Source organism: Haliotis asinina, chromosome 9, assembly GCF_037392515.1.
Source record: "Haliotis asinina isolate JCU_RB_2024 chromosome 9, JCU_Hal_asi_v2, whole genome shotgun sequence".
Classification (NCBI taxonomy): Eukaryota; Metazoa; Mollusca; class Gastropoda; order Lepetellida; family Haliotidae; genus Haliotis; species Haliotis asinina.
In genome coordinates this window covers 51,253,113-51,272,691 of record NC_090288.1, presented here as the reverse complement: position 1 = coordinate 51,272,691, position 19,579 = coordinate 51,253,113, and the positions used below count along the sequence as shown (strand labels likewise).

The following is a 19,579-nucleotide window of genomic DNA, read 5'->3' as shown; positions in this document are numbered from 1 at the left end:
CAGTGAATATCTTGGGTATTCCGGAGTCTTGGGCTGAATGTCCGTATGCAAAGAATCTGTGTTCCTGGCGATGCCTGCTTCTAGCCCAGGCATTTTATCTCAACACGTGACTGGTTATTGTCCATGAGAAAGTCCAACAGTTATCGTATCGTCTTCTCTTTTACCTTCCGATAGCATTTGCTTGAATTTGTGATAATTAGACCTCTGAGGATAGCCATGTAACATCTCGTCTACAAGTTTAGGGACAAATAACCCGTGGATCAAGGAATAACGATTTTAATTACATTCTTTTTTGGGTTCCTGGTTGTAAAAGGAAATCAATGTTTGACAAAATTAAATTTCCCATCTGAGATTTTAAATGTTCATGCATGTCCTTTGAGAACTTGAGAACTTGAGAGTTTGACCAATCTTACAGATGTGTGTGAATAGAAGGAATGGACTGCTTTGGTTGTATTGGTTAATGTTGGGGACAGGAATCCGTCGTACATTTGCTGGAACCTCCAGAGTATCTGAGACAGTGAAGCTTTCAGTTAAATCGAAATCCAATAACGAACATGTCGTCATGTAACCGCGCATCTGTTTTCACAACTAATACCATTTGTCAGACGTGAGGGACTCTAAACAGCTAGTGGTATAAAATTTGACTGGACATTTACCCTCCATCACGCTAGGGCAGTTACACTTCTCGCGGGTCGTTTTTGCTGTATAGAAGTCCATTCTGTCAACATAAGCATTGTAAGAATAGCCGTAACGATCGGCAGCAATAACTGTAAGTGAAGCCGGAGACATGTTAATGTATTTTAGAGCACGCTGAAGTCTCTTCACTGTAAAGGGACATAGTTCACTGACGATACGTATGTGTAGTAAACCCACAAACGTCAAATTATACCACGTTAACGTTAAATGTATTGTCATGGTGACCAAAGCCAGCCAATTGTTATTGGCGTTTAGTCACCAATTTAGACAGTTTTTCCCATTCAACTCAGCGAAACTGATCCTTGGCCTGTCAGGCCTGGCTAGAATACCCATCTTCAGTAACACATGCTTGTCGTGAGAAACGACTATCGGGATCCGTTGTTCAGGCTTGGTTGACACATGTCAGTTGCACCCAGGTGCACAAATCGATGCTCATGCTGTTGTGCACTGGATTGTTTAGTCCAGACTCGATTATTTACATACCGTCGCCATACAGATGGAATATTGCAGAGTGCGGCGCAAAATTAAACTCACTCACTCTGTCAACACCATACACATGTCCATTACTTCCAGTCGTCTCTGCAACACGTTGGGAGCGTCATCGCATTTGATGCCAGTCATAACAGTCATGCCCCTACACATCCGTAAGAAATCTCTGGCAAAGGCACAGTCGACCGTTACATCATCGGCACGTGTTTATGACCCATCCTGATCTATTGATGACAGCATGTGTTCATATCTGGACACGTACCTGTATGTCCACTATGAAATATGGAGGTCAAGTTTTCCCGAGTCCTGAACATGTGTCTTAAAATAAGTGCTAGCGTAATAATTTCACGCTTTTTTCAGGAAGTTTGGAACACTTTGTGAGTGAGTGAGTTTAGTTTTTACTCCGCACTCAGCAATATTCCAGCTATATGGCGGTGGTCTGTGAATAATCGAGTCTGGACCAAACAATTCAGTGATCAACAACATGAACATCGATCTGCACAACTGGGAACCGATGACATGTGTCAACCAAGTCAGCGAGCCTGACCACCCGATCCCGTTAGTCGCCTCTTACGACAAGTATAGTCGCCTTTTATGGCAAGTATGGGTTGCTGAAGGCCATTCTGCCCCGGAATGGAACACTTTATATTGATACTGGAATTCTAGCTATGTCGCTTTCCATGTCAACTATGTAACCGCTAGGAACCTCTCTGGAAGGAAAAGATTACTTCTGATGACATATAGCTGACATGCAAGCTAAAATGCTCAATCAACTATACTTAGATAAAGTAGGTTGTATTTCGTAGTCCGTGCTCATATATACGTGCCGGGGCTCTGGTGTCACAGTCTCAGCAGACTCTTTGTTCTTGAACTGTTCGGTAGTGTGAATAAAAGGCCAACGCTGCCGAGACAGCAAGGATAAAGACTTAGTTTGCCAGACGCATCATGGATTCGAAGCCAAAACCTGTAAACTCAGAAGTTAGAGAAAACTGCCAAACCTTAAACTTTTTAGTAGGTGGACCACCCCTTTCCCGTACGTTGAGCTTAAAGACTGAAAGTCACTCTGTTGATTTAATCGTCTTGGGGGCACCGAGTAAATCTGTAAGGCTTTCTGCTGGGGCATCTTCACCGATCGAGTGGTCACTCGCGGCCACTTTGTTGAATGCTTGTCATTGTACCCCATCGGCGTAAATTTGTTTCCCGCGATATCAATCACCGGAAAGTCTTCTTACAAATTTCTGTCATATAGGTGGGATATTGCTTAATGTAACTTTAAGCATCAAACAAATACACCAACAAGCCATGCCCTTTGCACAGAGTTAGAGAAGAAACTGTGGGAAAGGATATCAATAGTGACGGAAGTGAATGTATTTTGATTTCACTCGAACATGGCCTTGAAGACGTTCCCGAGTTGTTTTTCGGTGAGGTTGTTGTAGACGCCGACGTAATGAGGCTATTCACACTCCCGCTAATCAACAACATGCCCTCAAAGGGACTTACCAGACATATCTTTCAATATATGTAGGTAGAACACTGTTTCCACTCATTCTTCTTCAAGATAGACCATTTTTGCTGTTTTGTCCTTGCAGACATACAATGATATATTTGGGTGTTTGTTCAAAGATATCTGATATCTGAAGAATTCCCCGGGCCTCGAGTAGATTGGGCCTCTCATCAATACATTCTGGTAGAGATATATGTATAGCAATCCCTACGCCCTCACAGCACGGAATTGCCACAGAAAGCCACACTGCTTCCGGGGATCTTTAAGGGTGCAATACACTAGAGTTGCCATTTAATGATTATGGTGACAAGATGATAATTACCCCAGGCATATTATGGTTCGGGGAGATAAACGTCATAATACTGATATCAGAATGTGGTGTTTACGCTTTAGATGGGTTGCCCTTGGTAGTCTTGATGGTGGAAGTGTGATCGAGTCTACAGTGCAGATTGATTCAGCGCTATCAGTGTTTGTCATGGTTACAAAACGCTGCAAATGGCAGTATATAGGTGGTCAAGGATGCACTTTCGCGCCCGTTGTTTTTATGCATATGCTATAAAGCATTTATGTTTAGGTCGGAACTGATCCATTCGCTGTTAAAGGCAAAACCGTGGAAATTGTAGGAATGGATCGTTTTTAGTGTGACTAACTTCGGAATTTCATTTGGCCATCTGATCCAGGTTCAGGGCGTTGAGTGAGTGACGAGAACGATTAATTATAAAAATACAAATGAATCAATAGCACATACACTGTAAAAACATGTCAACGAAGGACAGCAAAACTAACTAGAATATCACAGAATAGAGTGTAGAACTAGTGATTAGCCCTAAAACAATGTATCTATAGAGGACAGTACAATATGAAAATGAACTACAGGTTGCCAACGACTGCATCACCATACTAAGGACCATGGGGACTTACAGTACATTTGCTTCCTGCATGAACCCTAGCTGGAGTTACATCATCCCCTCAGCTGTTAGCAATTTAGACAAATCTAGAAATACAGTTACTGTAAAAGAACACTTATTCTACAGTTAAAAACCTTACGTAACCTGTCAGGAGGACAATTATTTTACAGTACTTCAACCTCCTTTGAGGGTACAGCCACTAACGATTTGAGTTATTAATCAGGGCGATGGGACAGGCGTGAGACGAAAGGGTTCGCTTTAATATTTCTAAAAGCAGCGAATGACGGAACTCACTCTTCCTGGTTCAAATGTCCGATACACGCAACACTCTCTGAGCATAGTCCTCTGGCATTCCTAGTTACCCCTGTAACTTTTTCTGGAGTTAGCCGTGGCTTTGTGTGTGTGTGTGTTTAACATCTAATCAAAGATAAGCTCTTCAGTGACGTTTAATGAATAATGCGACAGGTGAATACCAGAGTGGTGACCAACCCATCGACTAGTGTCGCCTTTATCACTCACATCAAACACGGAACTCGTGCTGTGAATGTTATACACAGAGTGACAGTTCTAATGTCAGCCCTCAATGATGGTAAACGCGTGCCATTAAGACTGTCTGAGGTGTTAAATGTTGCTAATAGGTTTCCAGTGCCACGACCCGGTATTCGAGTGCTCTGTGTGACGTAGAGAGAATTTTCAGGAAAGGCAATGTTCAGAGGAAAGTGGGGTTTGAATGTCGGACGCTATTATGGAGTCGTTGCGTGGAGATGTACATGTCGCTGCAACCAACAGACACACAGATGAACCAAAAAGAAACATGACCTGACCACCTGAGCCCTTAGTCGTCTCCTACGACAAGCAAGGGTTACTGAAGACCAGTTCTAATCCGGGTCATCACGGGTGTTATCTTCATAAGTAAATATTATTTGTCAGTGGTGTTTACTATTTACAACAGCTATTACCTGCTAACGCTTTGTAGCTACAAAAAGGCTAATTAAAAAACTAAGTCAAGCCTGGCCACCCCATTTTGTTAGTCACCTTTCACGACAAGAATGGGTTGCTGAGGATCAGTTCCAACGCAGATCTTCATGAGTACATATGACGGTGAAGCGGCATGTATAGCTGCATATGCTTCACCCAGTAGACTGTATAACTGGATATTTACACATCTACTCGGGTTTCAAACTGACATGCCGTAATTTCATTGAAGTATTGTTCAAGGCTGTTGATGACATTCTGTTTAATTAAAGCTTGCTTAAAGATCAAACACGAAATAAAGTGCACTTTGGTACTTAATGACGTGCCCCTAGTGTGGTGATCTACCTACAATCTTTCATATTCATCCTCCATACTTCAACTGTTTTACATTCAATTGCTAGCTCACTCAATCTTAATGAGTTTGTGCCATCATCACTGTTCACCAAGATGATTCAACCGCATCAGTTATCGATTGGTGAAATGTACTTTTGTTGCCTGATAAAACACATCCTGTTGTTGACAAATGATGAAAAGATCAACGGCAACGGATTAAGTGAGCAAATGATGAGCTGATGGGATCGAGCTGATGGGGCAGGGACGACGCCATTTTACGTCACCTGCAACAAAGCCGAGGCACATGTCAGAGGCAAATTGAAGCAAGCGAAGAGAACAATGACGGAATCCGATGGGCACTTCATGGACTGGCAGTTGATGAAACCTGTTGACATTTGTAATGGAAATAGATGTAGAAGTTTCGAATTCGCTACAATCCACAAGGGCCAACAGCGTGGGCTTTGTATATACGTGTCAAAATACACTTGCGGATCGCTTTGCGTTGCGTGGAGGGAAAGACTTCTGTCCGTATCCCCCCTTTAAATTTGATTCTAGCCAAATGATAACACCTGAATATATATTCTTCATCTCACAACACTGAGTTTTAACACATATTTTTCAATTGTATTTAAAGATACTGAAAGACTTGTAATGAAATGCTATTGGGATAAAGTTTCCTCATTGTTTCCTCAAGTTTAGGGGGGAAAAGGGCGGAAGTCTGATTACCGCGTGGAGTACTCCAGTTTATATGAAAACGTAGGGCGCGTTGCAAACTGGGAATCTTTGAGAGCAATCAACTTAATTACGGGTTCCTCAAAGCAAACAACTTAATCGCGGGTTCCTAACAGCTCCAAGCGATTCTCACTCTCAAAGTGGCGGAGCGATTACCGTATGCTCGTCTCGCGCTTCTTAAGAATGTATTAGAAGAATCTCGCTGGCGATCTGATGAATTTATGATTGTTGATGACTACGTTGAATCTGTGGAACAAACTGAGAATGCTGGAATGTAAGCTGCCATTGCTAAATTCCCAGCTGAACAAGTCAAATAGGTCTTGTTCTGCCGTGGAAGTTAAATTTCCTTACGCCGCCGTTTAGTTTTGAAAACGAATCTACCTCTTCCAGCCATTGATGCTATTGCATTTAGCCTTGTCAGGCGAACCGTTGTTCATCGCTTACAAGCACTAATTTTTTCTGACTGTTTCCATACTAATGTTTCTGATAAGGTTAGTTTTGTAAATATTTTCAAGTATGTACTTTCATTTGTCCGTCAGTATATCTAACATCGGTCCCACACATAAATGTCGTTGTCGGACAGGCTGAGCGTTCTTCTATTATTTTCAATGTATCTCGTGTACAAACGAGGTGCATTGCAATACACCCCGTTGCCAACAGGTTTTTTTTATCTCGAATAACATTAAAGGACGCATGATGCACGGAAATTACCGATGTTTTGCAAATGAAGAGCGATAACGATAAATCTGTTTTTCTTGTGTCTTCCGCAAAATCTACCGATGGCTAAGAGCACATTTGGCTCTCTTTCCAATAAACATATTTGAACAAAAGGTTCAATGTAGTCCCTGTAAATAGAAAGAAGGGGAATTACATCGCGACGACTTTACTAAGACAATAAGAACAGGAAAAATCAGCAAGATGCAAGATTCGAATCGTTTGATTCACACAGGTGAGCTGAAGCGTACGATCCTATACCCATGCTTCAAACAGTTCAGAATTAACATTGAGGTGTTTGGTAAGATAAATACGTTGTTTACTGGTCCCTCGGGGCCCATGGGTTGATGTACCCTCAGTGTTTGTTTATGCCCCACCCGAGTCAGATGATGTTTCCAAGACATTGGTCTTAACCTAGTATATACTTCAAGACGAGATGGTTAATAGAAAATAAGAAAAATACGAGACAACCTGGTGGCGACGTTTCCGTTTCAGAAGCCTGATATTTGATCGTGATTTCCTGATCTACGCAAAATAATGTCACCTTTCCTGTCCCTGTCCCTATCACGACTTGAGTAGCCCGAGGTTTAGAGACATGTCATGCTGCAACATCCGGGGATTATGGGTGGCACCAGAGTGGTATACAATCTACTGCATTTTCCTCCACATTGTGCTCACTTTCTGTGATAGCACTAATGCCGCAATCACACCGGTTTAACCCTTCCCGCTCAGACTATATAGAATGTGATACATATTCGGTCTGTTTGTGAAATGGTATATATTTTGAATCATCCCTAATTCTGTTTGACTGTATTCACTGTGTTCCAGCCCTCACTTTTTAGACATGTTTAAATGAGGTTTCCTACACTCCATTACAGTTTGGTCACGATGTCCGTCACCTTGCGATTTGTATTTCAAAAAAGATAAAATAGACGAACTAGAGTGACTTTAGTCCTCACCAGGTCTCATGTTAAAAATGAAATCAAGATTCTCATAAATGGATGTGTATAAAAACAAATATCACAGTCCTACAGTTTAAACTGTGTTCCATAATGTGAGAAAAAATGGAAATAGAGTGAGGCGTGATTAATGGATGTCATCTTCTTGATGTGTATCACATATAAATGGCCTTCAAAGATTTTAATATGTCATAGCCTGACAGTCGTGACATATTTTAGTCCGTGGGAATTCCGGGTCACGTTATTTCCCCTATTAAGTTCCACTATTAAGTTCCCCTATTAAGTTCTTCTATTAAGTTCCTCTATAAAGTTCCCCTATTAAGTTCCTCTATTAAGTTCCCATATTAAGTTCCTCTATTAAGTTCCTCTATTTAGACATGAGTGAGCTCGTGGGAGAGTGGCATCAGGAGCTTTGAATAATACACCAGCTCCATCACGGCATGTTATACCCGAGTAGACGTGTATATATTCATACTTGTAAAGTCTAGAACTGATATTCAACAACCCATGCTTGTCGTAACAGGACTAACGGGATCGGGTGGTCAGCTCACTGGCGTGGTTGACAAATGTCATCGTATCGTGCTTCGATGATCATGCTGCTGATCACTCGATTGTCTGGTCGGGTCCAGACTCGATTATTTATATATCGTTGTCATATAGCTGGAAACTTGCAAAGTGGGGCCTTAAACAACATGTAGGATTTCTGTATCGCATTTCAGATGTCGTTGACGTAGAGGTTTCAGTATAAGACATGTCATTCATTCTCCTGCCTCCTCGACGGACATGTACACAGCCTACAATATCTTTATTCGTGCCAAAACGTCTTGACCTATACTCCTGGGATTAATACCATGTTTCATAAGTGCCATATCCATGAATCTTAATATCATCATCAATCATGAATATCATATTATCAACCGTCCACATGAAGGGACTCAGCTGTTTGTAGTGACAGGAGATCCCAGAGCAGCATGGTTGTTTAACAACTGTCGATTAATCAAAAGAACGACGTCCATGTGAAACAGGGGATTCTTGTGTTAAAGCCGTTAAGTCGGTGGTGGGATTGTTTAGTTAATAGTGAAGTTGATGAGTGTGTGATATCATTACTGTGTCGGTGATAACTTTGCTGTGTAGGGATTACCATTGTTGCGCTATTGCCATTGGTGTCATATCGACGTTATCCTTGCTGAGGTGTTATGGTTTCAGTGTCTATCAGTCAGGATTTAACCTTTGTACGTCAGTGTTATCATTGCTGTTGGTGTTATCCCAACTATCAATTTCAAAATCGTTATCAGACGTGGTACACACATTGCTGATTTAGTGTAATATTTGCTGAGTCGGTGTAATCGTTGCTGTCGTTGGTGAGGTTGTGCTGACATTACCTCCAGGGGACCACAGGGGCTTGTAACGCCAAAACCTGCCTTCACGGCATATACTGTCCCTGATGGGGTAATAGTACTATAAAATATAAAATATATTTTTTTATAGTACTAATACCCCATCAGGGATAGTATATAGCTTGATGGCAGCTTATAAGCCCCTGTGCAGGGGACTCTCTTTTGCTGTGTCGAGTTAACGTTGTCAACATTCTGCGAACATTGATAATTTGGCGTTATCATGGTGCGGTCATATTTATCATTGCCTTGGTGGTGTTACCATTGTCGACTCGTTAACAGTGGCGATTCGGTGTTATCACTGAATGTATTTTTTCCAGTCGGGTGTTGTGCTCGGGTGTTTTCATTGTCAGTTTCAGTGTATGTTCGGTGTTATCATTGTTAATTAACGACAGGACTAGACCTATTGCTACAATCGTTCTTAAGATAACACTGTTATTCCTGCCCAATCGGTGTTATCAGAGATGGCGCAGATAGTTAAAGACAATTCTGCAAATATTAAATGTCAGTAATAGTTATGGAACACTCAAGCTCATTGTTTTTGTTTTTGCTTACAGAAATCTTTCTGGGAACAAACTGACGGTTCTTCTCCCTGACGACTTCCTCAACTTCACGAATTTGGACACGTTGTAAGTACCGACGAAGATGTCGTGTTGGCATCGCTTGTCATCCTCCGTTGTCACCGACCATTCCGCCACATACACTGACCGCAGTCTTAATAAGGTACTAGTTAGAAGTGCTCCGCAGAACGCGGGACATATCGATCATCTGCGATTGATTCAGATGTCTATAAGATATGTGCACGTGACTATCACATGACCCAAGCCGGAAACCATTTATTTATTGTACGTGGGGCTCCATTGAGATCCAATTTTTAAAAATATGTTTAACTGTTATTCACGGAGAGTTGCACATCTTCTAAACATGTGCATTATGAATGGAAAGTACAGGTACGTTCATCACATCATCAGGTGGTATTAGAGAAGGGAGAAAACATATCCGAATGAATCATAACAACACTAAATTATTATCATTATAGATCATTTACAATTTTAATACATTTCACAAGGCATTTAAACACTTAGCAAGGTCTTTCAGGTGTTTTGTTTTCTTTATTGAAAATAACCGTTTAAGTTTAACCAGATTAGATTTATTGAATGTAGGTTACATTATACTCTGGGCGTAAGCCACGGTTGGAGAGAGATTGATAAACGTATCGGTATATGCGACATGTCCCGGAACTGTCCTACTCCCCACAGCCAGATTCAAACAGAAAGTTAACCAGAAATGTCTGGGATACAAGACTGCAATTTGACATGTGCAGGAGATGACCCAGACACCAAACTTTTCCAAAGTCTGTCTGTGATATGCCTCAATTACGACTCCGGGCGCGTAATGACACAACTTCGTGCCAGCCCAACATTAGAGAGGACGCCAAATGTGACTCAGGTCGTCCACGTTCGGCACTTTGATGAAACACGTGCGCCCTGGATGTCATGACTGGATGTTAACAGAGGAGAATTATGGCTGCTAATGGACTCGACTCAAGACAGCTACTAGCCTGAGGGACCATCCGGTTTTGTATCCGGGGGAGGAGATAAATATACACGTGAACGACTTTTATCGCTACAGCATTTATAGGAACAGGTTTTGTTTTTCCTAAAAGTCAGGCATGCACGTGCACTCACGCACACGCTCAGTGGAGCTCACGCTCACTGGAGCTCTCCCCGACGTACAAACACATCCATTACACGCACAGTCACACACCACTCCTATGACGATCCGGGTTAGAACTGGTCTTCCTAACGGGATCAGGTAATCAGGGTCGCTGACTTGGTCGACACAGTTATGTCATCGTACCCCGGTTGAGTCGATCGATGATCATGCTGTTGAAAACTTGATTGTCTGGTCCAGACTCCATTATTTACAAACCATTGCCATATATGTGGAACAGTGCGGCGTTAAGCAACAACCAACCAATCCTCCAATCTCACACACATATTCGGAAGACGTGTCAGCGTTAATCATGCTACTTGGATAATTCAGTTTATTGCGGGGGATGTGGAGCGAGTTAGTGCTGAAATTAAGACGCTAACGATAAACGTCAGCTGATCAGCTAGGAACACCATTCACAAACAACAGCCGCAAAGTGGAACGGCGTCAGTATTAATATAATTATTAAGGGAGAAGCTAAAGTGCTGTTCTCGACGCTCGTGGGAGGTTACATTGTTCGACCTTAGTTTGTGGGGAATAAGTAATTGGAAATCCACAATTACCAGCTTATGGACAAGGTGTGTGGACATGCTGGCCAAATGGAAATGCTAAGTTCGATATAGTATGAAGTGCGCTGTGACCTTTAATCGAATCAACACCGGATAATGTACAGTTACAAAACTGCAAGACAAAAGAAACTATAAACCTGAAGGATTATTCAATAAAGAAGTTGCCATCCATAAAAACTCTTATCTTTACACAAAAAGTAAATAAATCACCGCCGAATAACAAGAAAATTTGTATCTCATGCGTTTCATTCGCAAGCGTCATGTAACGTATATACTTCGTTTTATCAGGCAACCAGTGTATGTTAAAAAGCTGACATTTCCAAGTGCATATTCGTGACTCAGGATGAATTACTTGCCATACATCTGAATATGCTTTGGTTTTTTCAGTAGTTCTAAAAAAAGTCAGACTGGCTCATACAGTTATTCACGTTTTTAATATCTGTTTCAAAATATCAAAATCTAGTTTCAGTTGCATTTTAATGCTCCTGAAGACTCCCAGAGGGTGTTCTTTAGATCATTTCTTCAGGTCATCAGATTCTTAGAATTTCTTCTGGATAACAGTCTATAATGCCTGTAATATACATGTACCTTGCCATTGGGTTGGTGACGTGGAGATTCCGGAGAAGAATAAGTCTATGTGCTAGGAAACATTTGCTAATCGTAAGAGCGACTTAATGGATGAGATAAGGACAAACCTTATGGATGAGCAACTTCTTTGATCAGGTAGAGCCTGAACACGGACGAAGACGCTCATCCATAAAGATTGTCGTTATCTGATTCACCAACGTCTTAACGAGCCACTCAAAGATGACTGAATGTACTCACCTCGATAACTTGACAGCATGTCCTGGTATCCTAGCTACGGATATTAATGCTCATGATATCGCTCTCTTGGATGTCTGATGGACATGTCTGTCCTACTGATGAAATATTGCCAAGTGTGGCAATGGTGGATTTAACCGCAAGATCACTTGGTCAATCTTTCTAATTGAATGTATTAGTGATATTCATGATCTGAAATGGTGTACAAAATGTAATCAAAATAAAAAGAGATAAGACAACATTAAGTCTCGACTCTTTCGAGCAGTATTGTTAAATAATTTGCCTGCGTCAAAGAGCTGTTTTCGCTTTATTAACCGAGGACTTAAATTCTCTCCCAGATAACAAAGGCTTGCTGAATGATCACGTACATGTTAAGCAGTCCCACTGCTATTCCGCGAAAGAATTTCAGTAAAATGGGAAAACGCATTCTTTCACAAATACAAATATATATTAAACTAACTTTAATTACTCTTTCAACCATTTCTTTCGAATTCGCCACTAGTATGATGTCCTAACATTAAACCAACGATTCATACATACAAAGTATAAATTCTAATATAAAACAAAGTAATTTAAAAGCTGGGTTTTTACTGTATTATTTTTTTTTTGTACTATGTTTGGATCTCTCGGACAAGAAGACAACTGACCCTTCAAGACAAGTATCATGGTTGTGACTATCAACACAAGCTAAGAAAAAAGAATGCAAGTTGAACTGCGTCACGTCTTTGAAAACGTCTAATACAAATGCTTTAAACTGTCACCCTTTATGTATTTCAGAGACTTGAGCAATAACAGATTGGATAAAATATATTCCAATGCCTTTGCGGATTTACCAGCACTGCAAGAACTGTAAGTACATACGACAATATTTAATTTGCACGATTAAAATAAATCGATTTCAGCAATCCAGAAAGTCACTTTGATTACCCACGACCTACCAGTCCCGTTGCCGTTCTTTTTGTGCATCTGCTTTGAAAGCATCGAAGTTGATACAGTGTTAGAGTCGGGTATCACAGAAATAATGATTAGTGTGTATAACCTTTGATCGATGAATAAAATATCTTGACTAGATAGGAATTGCGTCCCTGAGGCAAGTTGGGATCAGATGATCATGGGTTAGGATTTTCTTAGATTAGCACATAATCTTTCAATTCCACTCTCATGATCGTAGGTTTTACCAAAGTAGTTATTCTGTAAGATCTACATAATTTTGAGCTTGCCTGCCATATGCAGTGGACAGTCAGTTGAGTGACTTGTTGACAGCGGAGTGGACTGCGACTGGCTTGCTTGACAAGGGCATTAGCTTCTAAGTCGAAACGTTGCTTCTCACAAAATAAAGAAGTTGTATGTCCATAAAGATATCATCATCCAGTTTTTATGTATTAAATAGACAGATATGAGCCAGTGACCATTCAAAGTCGACTGGGCGTAAAAGCAATAATAATCATCATAATCAAACCGAGCTCATCTCACATTGGTGATATGAGCGTTTAGGGTACATACATCTACACGCCTTTGCTGGAGTGTAATATGATATATACTCATGGAAATAAATAAGGGAGCACATGAAAGTACAAGTGTTCCTATATTTATTTCCAAACTTGCAAATACAGTGTCATACATACCTTACGAAGAAACATGGACAAGAACAAAGGAACAGTCGTTCTTTCACGTGTTCCTTTATTTGTTTCTATGGGTATATACATGCATTAAGAAAGAGCGAAATCTACAAACATTAAACAAAATGAAAGCAAAGCTTGTCAAAATGAAAATAGTGTTTTCTAAAAGGAATACGTTGCCTTGTTGAAAACATCACTTAAGGAAACATCCATGCCTGCAGGTTATGAGTTCTCAACCAAATGGATGAACATCAGTTTTACGACGATTTTAATGAAGCCAATGGCAATACTAATATCGTAACTCATTTTCTAAAAGCATTCTGCCCTCCTACGCTTGTCTTCGCCGATGGCACAAAATATAGCTCTCATTAAAACTACGACTTAACCCTATAACAAAACTAGTGAATATAGCTTGAAAGGTGTTATGTTTCCGGTATAGAAACACTCACGAAGAAGTTGCATTTCGTTGTGAATTACAACGAAGTACGGTTATTACTTAAGTACTCTCATTTCAAAAGAGACAAAATAACCAGTGTTCGTCATATACTGTAATGTGGGTGGGGTATTTTTTTTGTCCAAACGCCGTCTCTTAACCTATCAACATCTTGTGTGCAGAGCAACTCTTGTAAAGTTTTCCGACGAGGCTGTCGGAGGCCAGTAGGTAATCGCCATGAGTTTATACTCTTCCTGAACTAGTTTGATATGTACCTACAACACGGGCACCCTGACTTGGGACGAGCTTTCTTGGAAATGAATATTTTGTGTCAGAAAATATTGGAAAAGGGCTTTCAGTCAGGTTTAACTCTTACACCCCTTCAATCCACTTCCCCACCAATGCTTCCAAACCTAATCCTCACAAATAAAACAGAGTCATTCACATTTTTCTCAAATGCATCTTTTATTTTTATCATCCCTTGAAAGGGTTTTATGTACACTATGTTTTTATTTTGCAGTGACCTGTCGAATAACCCGATCTCAAACCAACTTAGAAATCACAAAATATTCAATGGTCTTCACAATCTCGTGACCCTGTAAGTATCTTTACCAACATGAATAGTTTAGTTTCTGATTGTGAAGAGGGAGCACGACAATCTAAGCAAATGGGCTTAAGTGTATTTTGCTAACACTCATGCATTAAACCTGATCATGTATGTTTTGTCAGTTCAAGAAATAACTCAAATATCGAATGTTGCTTTTTTCCAACTGTTGCCATCTCGTCGAATGCATGGCTCATGTTGAAACACAATACGACCAGCTACACACGCCATTATTACTGTCGTCTTTGTATTTCGTTAAAATTGACAAATTTAAATGTGGAAGCCTACATTCCTAAACCCAACGACTGCGTTTTTGGTTTGCCATGTTCTCATTGTAGTCTCTGAAATTGTATTCTTCAGGAAACTAAGAAACTGCTCCTTGTCCTCAGTCCACGAAAGGGCGTTTTCACAGCTGCATAATCTTGAATACTTGTAAGTATACTTTAAGTTCAGTTGTCAAGGCGTGTATCAAATAGAACACCTTGCGTAATAGCGTTGTTCTTGTTCACGTTTGTGATTAACCAATCATTTTGGACAGGAGTATTTGGTTATCCGTCCATCCCCAAGTTGAAACAGTAAATCAACAAGACACCTGCACATGGAATTAAGCGTTAGATCGCCAAACGAATAACAGAACTGATACTTGTATTTAAAATTGACTTATTTTACAAATCAATACAAATTTCTAGTGAGCACATATTTAGAATGTACCTTCACATTTGAAACATTTTTGAAAACGTGTAAAACTATTTTTGAAAACTTGTTCACGTTTTGTATAAATAGAGGTTTCCGTTCCTGTGTGAAGTCACTGGTGTGGAACATTATAACACAAACAGACTCTTCAAGAAAACTACACAGCAGCTAATTCGATGGTCAACCAAGGTCTGACGTGAATTTACTGAGTGTTCACTCACAAATCATTGCTAGATTTATGTATATGGACAACTGGTGTGCTTAAATACATAAAGACACGGACGTGTAACACCTTGACGTCAACCTAAGAATGAAGATTTTATGGATATCAACTTCTTTATGAGAGAACACAACGTTTCGGATGAAACCTGATGAAGGAGTAAGCATTAACTCCGAAACGTTGTGTTCTCTCATAAAGAAGTTGATATCCATAAAATCTTCATTCTTATGTATTTTCACTTCTAAATGACATTCAAAGACTTGACGTCAACCGTCCGACTCAGTCAGTCAGCTCATCAATCTTGAGGGATTTTATTTTTTGCAGGGATTTGGAGCAAAATGCATTCCAGGCACTTCCAGTGATGGCACTTAGCAAGATTCCTAAACTCAGAGGCCTGTAAGTAGGATGTCAACTGTTTTTTTTAACTCGCATGTATATGTCGAGCTGAGTGTTTGGAAGATGTTGTCATCTTAGTCTTTTCACTGCGTCAATACAAACTGGATAATGATGTTTTTGTCATGGCGATATGACCATCCATCCAGTGTCCCGTCAGTAACAGCCAGATTATAGTCTGTTTCAATGTCTGGTGATTGTAGTACTCTCAAATGTCATTACAGCAGACAACGGGACTACTCCCGTTAAAGGTCAGAGTATGTGAATGTGTTTCTGTTATAGGTCATTACTGGTAGGTACATCGGATGATAGTTATTTATGGATCATTACAAAACCTATACGTTCTGTATTCTGGTGTCATTGGGGCGTTGAAGTAGCCTAGCGGTTAAAGCATTCGCTCTTGAAGACGAAGATCCAGGTTCGGTTCCCCATATGGCTACAAATCCGTGGAATCCATTTCTACACCCCGCCGTGATATTGCTGGAATGTTGCTGAAGCTGCGTGAAGCCATACCCTCGTAGCGGTGCCATTGTAACAATGATACCTGTGTCAGAGATTTACGATTATTTCTGCGACTCAAAATTCCTTAAACAATGTTACTCAGAAAGTTATAATGTTGCATAATCCAAATGTACTTGCAATGATTTTCGATGATGTGTTTGATTGCTGTTACCTGTCTGTTTCTTTCACAGGTACGCGCGATATAATGGCATCAGAGAGCTGCATGCCACGACTGCTAACCTACGAGGCCTGGCCTACCTGTAAGCTGATCAATGTTTTTGCATTGTTTAATCGTATTCTTTGATAAATGTAACTGAGGAACGATTGAGGTGAGGTGAAGTGCAATTGAGCTTTACGTCGTGATGGTTACGCTGACGTAGCGTGCGTCAGTCCGTCTGTCCGTGCGTGTGCGTCTGTTTGTTCTAGTCAGGAGTATGTTTTGTTTAATAGCTCTAACCTACTGAGGTACCATGTTACACTAGAGCATACTACCCATTAAGATATAATACACTGACTCCGAGTCCAACGGTTCTTGGTTTATCCCCTCAGTGCCAGGCATCAGGCATGGTATCAATAAGTATCATTTGTTACTTCATTTTGTATGACTCGGAGAGGGACTCGAACCACCCGACTTCCACTCCCCACCAAACGAACGAATTTCCTAGTCATGGTTAAAATATTATGCATCTTAATAAAGACTGTAATGACGTTGAATGTCATTGTGTGATGTATTTCTCGCATCTTATAACTGAAATCTGACACGTAATATCTTTGTGCTTGATCTGCTCAGCTTCTTGTGAAAGGCATGGACAGATCAAAGCGTACATTCGATAGCTAACTTCGATTGGTTCTTACCAGCTTGTATGTTTACTTACAGCTATTTATCTCACAACAACATATCAAAAATTCATCCATCAGCTTTAAGTGGTCTGGAGAAACTACGAGAAATGTAAGTGAAACTATTGACTTCACTGAATTTTGCTTCATACATAGGAACATATACGTCCACGCTGGTTTAACAGTGTGAAGTCGACCAATGACATTGAGAAAACTTTCCAAAACTTTGGATTTGATATCAGATCATCCTCGTTTTTCCTGTGTGAAATATATCCGTACTGTTATCAACCGGTAGATTCCCCGCCCCCATTTTCTTTTGCTCTGGCGGTCATTTGGCTGGATAGCACATCGTGATAATAAGATCAGACTTTCTCATTTTTTGTGCTTCTCGTCGCCCGACGGACCCTTCTAATTTTATTACCCACCACCCCACCCACCTCCAAAACAAAATAAAATTAAAATAACAGAAAATGTACCCACAAATGTCATATAACATATAAAATGTTTATCCAGCTAAAATGTTCCAGTCGCTGCCAAAAGCCAAAGAACGCGAGAAATTATAATAAGAATTATAATTAATGAGAGTCAAGAACATTATCCGCATAATTTTGTCTTTATTATAATAAAGTTTTTGCTTTAGGTTTTTTTCACCGACCTATGTCCAGAATTTGGTGGCTACGGGAAACACATAAAAATTGATGTCCTTATAAAAGAGGTTGCAAAACAGCTTTAACACGTTTGCAAAAAATGTCCGAGTCCATTATACTCTTCTGATTAACATTACAAGCATGAGTTTATGAATCACCATACAGAGACACTAACATGTTCTCACGAAGGTATGAACGTACCTGTCGCCAATACAAACACATATAAAGTAAGTGAAATCTTCAAGATGCTGATCAGTAAGAATGTACTTTATAAAATTGAAATCTTTGGATATTGTGTGTATTTTAATATCTTATAAGGAAGGGGGTAAGGAGTTCCTTTTTATCGAACATTGTATAATGATATAATACTTTTTACTGTGCCATATATACCATATTATATATACTGCACTTTATTGCAGTTATATAGAGGACAACAAACTGACGACTCTTCCCCATCAGCTCCAGATGACGTTCCACTACCTGGACAAAGTGTGAGACTTCATTTAAACGAAGGACTATGAAGTGGGGCTGGGGTGGGTTGGGGGTGGGTAGGTTGGAGATGAGTGCAGGGGTAGCTTTTACTACAGCTGGTCGGGTGCTTCATACAATGACCATCAAATATCACTAGCGAATGAGTGGTTTTACAACGTTTTGAGCAATATTCCAGCAGAGAATTAATCCAAAATAGAGTTCACACTTAGTACCCATGAGGGGAATCGACGTTGGCGTCTTCGGCGGGAGGGGCAAACGCTTTAATCACCAGGCTTCCCCTCTGATACGATGCCACTCTGTGTAAATAACAACGAACTGTCACTTAAAGTGAATCTAAAGTCAACGCTCTAAATATCAAATATTCCAGCTAAACGGCGGCGGTCTGTAAATAATCGCGTCTGGACCAGACAATCCAGTGATCGACAGCATGAGCATCTGCGCAGTTGGGAACCGATGACATGTGTCAACCAAGCCAGCGAGTCTGACCACCCGATCCCGTTAGTCGCCTCCTATGACAAGCATGATTTTCTGAATATCAATTGTCTAACCCGGATCTTTACGGGTGCCAATCACGATCTTTACGGGTGCCAATCACAACAAACTGCAGACAGCCATATAATTTAGTCAAGAGGCAGATGGGAGAAATTTCCCACGCTGTTCCAGACAGGAAGGTACTCCCGGATACTTCCTCTAGTGCGGTGCGTTAGCCTACTGGTTAAAGCGTTCGCTCGTCCCGCCGAAGACCCGGGTTCGATTCCCCACACGGGTACAATGTGTGAAGCCCATTGCTGGTGTGCCCCGTTATTGCTGGAAGATTGCTAAAAGCGGCGTAAAACTAAACTCACCCACTTCCTAGCGTAACGCTGATACCGGCCACAATCAAACGTGTTTCTTCCTTCATCAGCGAAAACGGCTTTTCAAATCAACAGTTATTCATAGGAAGGCTTTAGACATAGGGTTCAATAGGATGAGTTAATGTGAGTTTCGGGTCAAGCAGGATCGTTATTTTCTGTTTCCAGGAACATCCTTGACAACCCCTGGCACTGTGACTGTCGGCTGACCTGGCTGAGGAATTGGTATGTTAACAAGTCCTCCAGTTACCCAAGCCCGGTTTGCGAGTGGCCGCCTCACACTGCCATACGGGACATTCATCCATGGGATATGCGGTGTCCATTAAATAACGGTAACGACTTGATCTTGCTTCATGATGGCTTCATTATGTACAGAAAGACGTGAGGAGCTTGCATCTCTGTCTGTTGATATCATTAAGACTGAGTTTCAACTGATCAGTTTTTTCGCTTTGACATTAAAACTATGAATAGGTTTGTTTCT

General features: G+C 40.7%; 1 protein-coding gene across 1 annotated transcript in view; it reads left to right on the top strand.

Moving 5' to 3' along the window:
• LOC137297013 (uncharacterized) overlaps positions 1 to 19,579 on the top strand; it is a 145,290-nt gene that overhangs the window by 65,538 nt on the left and 60,173 nt on the right. The window contains exons 4-12 of the mRNA XM_067828958.1: positions 9,262 to 9,333; positions 12,586 to 12,657; positions 14,381 to 14,458; positions 14,825 to 14,896; positions 15,702 to 15,773; positions 16,463 to 16,531; positions 17,149 to 17,220; positions 18,175 to 18,246; positions 19,267 to 19,430. Of these exons, the coding sequence (XP_067685059.1) occupies positions 9,262 to 9,333; positions 12,586 to 12,657; positions 14,381 to 14,458; positions 14,825 to 14,896; positions 15,702 to 15,773; positions 16,463 to 16,531; positions 17,149 to 17,220; positions 18,175 to 18,246; positions 19,267 to 19,430 (743 nt within the window). The remainder of the gene's footprint in view (positions 1 to 9,261; positions 9,334 to 12,585; positions 12,658 to 14,380; positions 14,459 to 14,824; positions 14,897 to 15,701; positions 15,774 to 16,462; positions 16,532 to 17,148; positions 17,221 to 18,174; positions 18,247 to 19,266; positions 19,431 to 19,579) is intronic.